Consider the following 6906-nt stretch of genomic DNA (forward strand, 5'->3'; position numbering starts at 1 on the left):
TTTACTACTTACCAGATGATTGTGAAACAGGAAGAGGCCTGCAATGAGAATTCCATTAATCACAAGTTTAAACAGGAAACCAAGCGAAAGAAAAAAACAGATATGATGGTCACGAACCTTCCCAGTGGAGGTAAACCCCCAGCAACTGAGATAGGTGAAGGTCTCCTAAGATTTCGAGCCTCCAGGTTGGATAGAGACTCTGATTCTGAAGGGGTTAATCTCCTGTTGCTACCCCTTCCTTGAGATAAATTCTGCACGAGCAACATCAAAACTGTCAAGAGAATCTGACATTATCTAAGAAATAGAAAAAAAGAACATTATGTCATGATATGAGCTTTGTAATTGAAGCTCTGAGCAGAATCATTCAGAAAATATATTAAGCGTTTTAATATGCATTGCAATAACATCAACAATTACTTTAATTTTGAGAGAACAAGAAACATCATGAAGCAAGAAAATTCTAGGCCACATAGATTCTTTAATAGTTAATATTCTCATTAATTGACCAACCAAAAACAACAGCAATAAGGAACATCGAAATTTCCAGATTACATTAACTGCTTGAGTCTTGACATAACCCATTTGATAGGTTTAACTGGCAAAAACTGTTATTTTAATAAGAAAAGAGTTTAGATAGCAGAATGAGTAGTTTACGAGCAAGTAACGTACGCGATCATATAAGTCATATCATCAATATCAAAACCTAAATCTAAATATCGCACTTAATCGGACCTCGTATTTCAAGAACCCTTCTAAAACATCCAAAAGCAGAGGACCGCTGTCTCCATTCCGATTAAGATCATGCCCATTCTTGCTGCCAAATTCTTTTAATTCAGATTTCCAGGAATCTTTTGTCTGAAAATGAATAGGAAATCTAACAACTCATAATTACATAACCGTGACAATAAGAGTGAGAAAAGTGATAAGAGTAAGTAGAAAATACCAGATTACACTCTGGTGAGTAGACTTTTAATGTGTGACTCAATTGAGCCCACTCCAAGTACTCACATACCAATGCAGTCAAAAGCCTTCCTGTAATTAATGAAACAAAATTACTGGAAAAAAGTTTGAGTATATTAATCATTCTTGATTTTTCTAAGCTTAAAATGCACCCATTTCAGAAATAATAATCCAAATACAGCTTGTTATAAGTAGCATAAAAGATAATGCCATAGAGTTTGAGGTCACTTCATAGTCTTGTCACATAACATCGATAACCCTTAAACTATACTGAAGTTTTCAAAGTCCTGCAATTCATTTTCTATTCGCAGATAGAGCAGAAAGAGAACAAGACGCAGGCGGATGAAGTATCACCGTGGTGTTAAATGCGCACAGGACCATTATTACCTCGTAAGATAATGGATGAGATGGAAAAGTTCCAAGAGAGGAAGAAAACCACAGAACCAGATCCCCCAGATGCTACATTCTTATGTTTGTTACCCTAAGGGAGGCTGGCATTGGATGCGAATCATGTTAGAAGGAGAACTGGTGTAGAATCTCTATCTTGAAGAATGCAATAGAAAATAATTTACCAGGGAATGTTCACCTAACTCAAATTGTATCTAGTTAAAAAGAAAATGGCGGGATTGAGCTTCCCTCCGCAAAACTAGGGGATTTGGGATTGAATACAAATAGGTATCAAAGGCAAATGAAACTCAAATAAATGGATCGGTATCTTCGAATCAGGGATAAAAAGGAATGGGAACGTTGAAACTTATGTACCTGAAGGAGAGTTATGTAGTTGCTTATGTACCTGAAGGAGAGTTATGTAGTTGCTTAGCACGGTCGTTGCAGCTACCCAGTAGTGCAGGAGGTAGACCTTCTTTCTCTATGACTCGATCCTCTTCTTCAATTGCTTCAAACACACTAGCTCTCAGCTCAGCCTACCAACAAATAACAGCAGAATTATCAAATCTTGCCCGAAAACAACCACAGTGACACTCTTTCGCTATCTCCGAGAGTGCAAATTTATTTACATGTGCCTTTTTATTAACATTACATGTCTACCAACTGAAATCCCAGAATTACTTTAGAATCTTAGGTATACCACGCACTTACTGGCATCACTAGGCAAGTATTTAGTTAATATTAATCATATTCCGCACAGATAAAAACATAAAATCTGCAAAGCTAAGTATAATTAGAACTCGTCCCAAGTTCATCCATTAAAACATCCAAGAATGAGAATAAGCGTACCCAAAGTTCAGAGGGTAAAATCACAAATACAACATCCACTCAACTCTCTCGATCAATCACAACATTCTTACAAAAATCGACCTAAATAAACCTCATTTCATAAACTATAAAAGGTCCAACTAACCGACTCGAAATTACCGATCCTTACGGCCTTCTTCAGTTAAAATCTCAGATTTCATACCACGAGCTAAAATGTAAACAGTGATGGCATCAAATTAAGAGGGGAAACATAGAATTGGAGGGTGGGGGAAGCTAACTCGGATCTTGGCAAGGACCCCCTTCTTCTCGAGAGTGCGAGTGACTAGGGTTTTCAAATCCATTATTTCTCTGGTGTAATCGTCCATTTTCAGTGGAAATTTCCCCCAATTCTCAGTTCAGAAACTGAGTGACCTTCGCTTTGCCTTTCCCGTGTGCGTGTTCGAATTTCTGATGTTGGATTTTGGATTTCATGAGAATTTATTTTATTATATCTAAAAATTAAATAGCTTGGCAAATATTATTTTAATTTTTAAATTTGATCATTTTGTGAGGATTTATAGATAAATATACAATTTGTATAGTTTTAAATAAATTAAAAGGATCCGAGTGAATATTAGCCTTAGGAATTAGAGATGTCATTGGGTTCGGGTTTTACCCAGAACCGCAATAAACCCGTCTCAAACGGGCATATCAAATGGGTCATAGGACGGGTCTCGGGTCTAATTTTTCAAGGTCCTATAATATATGTCTTATACTCGTCCCATATATGTGCATATAAACATTTTAGGGTTTTAGTTTAATTAATGTCCATTTGGGGATGTCGATATTTTTTTGGAGAGCTAGTAGCTCTTTTTTGTATGTAAATCATCATGTCGTGAAAATATTTTATTTGTCATTATTAAGTGTGTTGAATAAATGAATTAGTTTTCTATTGTGTTGTATTTAGATGCTTGTTTTTTTTTTGTAATTCAGTCATATGAGAAGAAAATTATTGTTTTCATTTTAAAAAAATCGAGTCTCACGGGTCTAACCGGCCCCGTTTGGTATTCGGGGTGGGGCGGCTCTGAAGAATATTTAACTGGGGTGGTGTGGGTAATGAGTCAAAGTTTTTTCATAGAGTGTGTCTTGGGTCTAGCCATATTCGTCCCATATACGTCTCATTGACATCTCTATTAAAAATATATGACTATAGATTTGAATCTCCAAATCCCCATATAAATTACAATAATCTTATTTTAAAATTATGTGTCTAAACTTTTTAACAAAAATATTTATTGAGAAAATTTGAAAGAAAAATGAAACAAGTCAAACGAGAAGCATAAAATTTTTCAAGTAAAAACAAAATTGGGATACTTATATTTTATTTCTTCTGAGAAAACATAAAATGATAATTTTATGAACAAAACTCATAATTGAGATATTGGAATTGAATAAGATAAATAAAAAAAAAAATTCAGAGAAAACATCATTATAAGAGTATACCAACCGGACGAGGAAGCTGAGCAATGCAGCGCGCGCAGGCTTCCTCGCCCGTCGGTTTCCTCGACTTGTAATGGCCGAGGATGAAGCACAAGAAAGCATCCCCATGTTATGTTCAGGGCGGCTCGGTGAGAAAAATTTCCACATAGTAAATGCATATTCATTGTGCATATTTATATAGGTATCGATTAGGTGACACTTACTTATTTGATATGCAATTTTTCTATATTTCGTCACATCTAATATGTAAGTGTTAACTCATCAATACTCACATAATATGTACAGTAGACATACAATATATCAAAATTATATGTATATAATATAAAATAAACAACCAGATTAAATATGGCAGTTGAAGATCAACGATCAAATTATGGTTGCTTAAAAAATAAAATAAAAAAATAAAATAAAAAGTTCTTGGATTCCAGATCAACAGCCAGATTAATCCATGTCTTTTTAAAATAAATTAAAATTTTAAAAAAAAACTCAAAAATTGGGAGAAATCAAAAAAAATTATCAAAGACCATATTTTGAAAATCCAACCATACTTCGACAAATTGACATATTATATTTTCAAAAAATACATTTTATTGAGTGCAATAATTGTCTTAGCTGGTAGAGCAATCGAAATGTAGTTCTTGTGATGATGTACAATTTAAAAGATTTGACTTTCGCCATTACCACCAGCTATAATTTTTGGTAAAACGTCAAACTTTTGGTATTGAAGTCAATGTCACGGGTTCGATTTTTATTGATTGAAAAGACTGTAGTTATTGGGAGAGAGATTGTGGAGCACAATAATTGTCCATGTTGGTAGAGCAATCGAACCGTGGTGCTTATGCTGTTGTACAGTTTAAAAGATTTGAGATGCACCATTACCACCAGTTATAGCTTTTAGTAAAACAGCAAGCGCTCGATCCTATACAATTTCTTCCACTTTCATTCCAAATATCAAACTTTATTCATATTTTATTTTAAATCCAAATACGAAAATGGATACACGAAGAAATGATGATATCAATACTCTTTAACCAAATTCTTCTCAATTGAATTTTCAGTAGTCCGACGACCATATGTTGAGCTTTACGTTCAAACTCAATTCTCTCAAAATCTCAATAAATTTCCTCCTTCTAAACAAAAAAATAAAGGTAAGAAGATTGTTGATGACGATAGAAATGAAGGCATCACAAGGAAACATTGGACAAAGATCGATGATGAACGTCTCGCAAAGGCATTGTGCAACACTCTCATCAATCGAACACTTGACAATGATCAAAGCAACTACTTTTTGGAGACTGGTTTGGAAGGAATATGACCATGAGTTACCAAATTGATGAAAAGTACTTACGCGGAACAATACGGCAAAATTTTAAGGATGTTACGAAACGAAAGTGAACTAGGAGTATTCAACCTAAACAGATCGCCATTTAAGATAAAGGTGTTCATTCATAAATATTTTTTTTTATTTACGTGTATTTTTTGAAAATTGCTTGTAAGTTTTCAAATTTTAATTGTGTGTATTTTGAATTTGTTATGCTTATGTCCAATTTTATTTTGTTATTTTAAGTTATCTGTAATTTTTCTTTCTTTTTATTTTTTTGTTCAATGTAATTTGTTAAAATTACAATATAACTGTTAAAATTTTAATTATCTATATTTTTTTATTTTTTAAATACAAATTATTAAATTGAATTAAAAAATTAACAATTTAACATCATTTCCACATCATCATCTCATAACTACAAAAACATGCGACGAAGTTATCAATATGACATCATCATCTTGAAATGAATTCAGCTCATCAATGAAGATGCAGCCCAACAATTTCACGCTTGTATTTGGAAGTGTGAACTATTTAAATGTTTCCCCCAAAAAATAATAAAAATAATTTCTTTCTCAAACAATTTTTAAAGAAAAATGTATTTTTAAACATTGGTGGTTCTAATCCCCAAATAACTAGGCAAAATTACATCCTTCATCCTTAGCAAATAAAGAAGCAAAAAGAGTAAGGAACAGTACATATAATCTGTTTTTGATTATAGAACATAAATTTTATAAAAATATTTTTGTATAAAAAGTTCATAAATTTTGATAAATAATAATAATGACAGTCGTTGCCAAAGAAGGCCTGTTAAAATATGTCTTATTTTGCATGTACTAGACAAAACCATTAATACAAAAATTCCCCAATTGAGACTCCACTTAGCCCAACTAATCAACAAATTATAGTGTGTTTGTTCATCCATCAACTCCATTCAATCAGCTCCACTTGATTTATTATACAAATTATTCCCCAACTATATATACATACTTAAAATCCAGTGTAAATCCACTCAAGAAATTATTCTGAAAAACATTAGCTTCCACACATTCAAAATGGTTCGAGTTTTCAAACTTACATCCAAGAAAATCAAATCAATCTTGTGTTTCTTGCTGCTAGTAACTACAATGGCAAACTCTGTACGAATTCTTGATGAAGTCAGCCCACAAATTCCACTCCCAGATGATGCTCCCATTACGTCTGATACTACACCACCGGAGATTGACAACCCTGGCGTGGCATCCGTGGTGGCGCCTACCACAACTCAGTCAAGCCCTCCCGCCACCGTTGTGCCACCAAATCCTTCTATCGAGGCACAACCTACTGCTCCTGTCATAGATCCCGTTCCTGGGACTGACGACACTCAGACGCCACCAATCAGTACTGCATCACCTGTAACCACCCCTGTTACCACATCACCTGGCGGAGCCACTGGATTAACTGGTGGAGCTACCACAACCGGCCACCCTACATTGTCCTTTTTCATGCACGACATCCTTGGTGGTTCAAGCCCATCTGGCCGGGTGGTGACTGGCATCGTGGCCAACTATGACACCAACAACCTGCCATTTTCGAAGCCCAACAACCAAATATTCCCCATCAATGGCGGGGTACCCCTCAATACCATCAATGGAGTCATCAATAACAACAACTTTCCTTCCCTCGTTGGCTTAAATGGTTCCCCTACCAACACTCTCCTCCAAAATAACGGCAACAACAACATCGTGAATGGCGGAAACAACCAGGCCTTTGTCACGGCAGGACAGCTGCCAGCAGGGGTAACCCTCCAACAGCTCATGTTTGGATCAGTAACAGTGGTCGACAATGAGCTAACAGAAGGGCATGAGCTGGGATCCGTGGTTCTTGGAAAAGCTCAAGGGTTTTACTTGGCAAGTTCTTCTGATGGAAGTAGCCACACACTAGCCTTAACA

The 6906-nt window shown here is 35.1% G+C and overlaps 2 protein-coding genes across 2 annotated transcripts; one reads left to right on the forward strand and one right to left on the reverse strand.

Moving 5' to 3' along the window:
• Positions 1 to 4: 4 nt before the first annotated feature.
• On the reverse strand, positions 5 to 2647 carry LOC140966891 (protein TONNEAU 1a-like). Its single transcript, XM_073427173.1, has 6 exons — positions 2454 to 2647; positions 1754 to 1883; positions 944 to 1032; positions 733 to 855; positions 118 to 251; positions 5 to 38 (listed from the first exon to the last, which is right to left on the reverse strand). The coding sequence occupies exons 1-6, from the start codon at positions 2538 to 2540 to the stop codon at positions 5 to 7; spliced, it is 597 nt and encodes a 198-aa protein (XP_073283274.1). The 5' UTR covers positions 2541 to 2647.
• Positions 2648 to 5859: 3212 nt separating this feature from the next.
• On the forward strand, positions 5860 to 6900 carry LOC140966890 (dirigent protein 24-like; the record flags this gene model as incomplete). Its single annotated transcript, XM_073427172.1, has 1 exon — positions 5860 to 6900. A coding segment is annotated over exon 1 (870 nt), but the record flags the coding sequence as incomplete, so codon positions are not given.
• Positions 6901 to 6906: the final 6 nt, after the last annotated feature.

This window comes from Primulina huaijiensis, unplaced genomic scaffold (genome assembly GCF_012295235.1).
Source record: "Primulina huaijiensis isolate GDHJ02 unplaced genomic scaffold, ASM1229523v2 scaffold208196, whole genome shotgun sequence".
Lineage (NCBI taxonomy): Eukaryota > Viridiplantae > Streptophyta > Magnoliopsida > Lamiales > Gesneriaceae > Primulina > Primulina huaijiensis.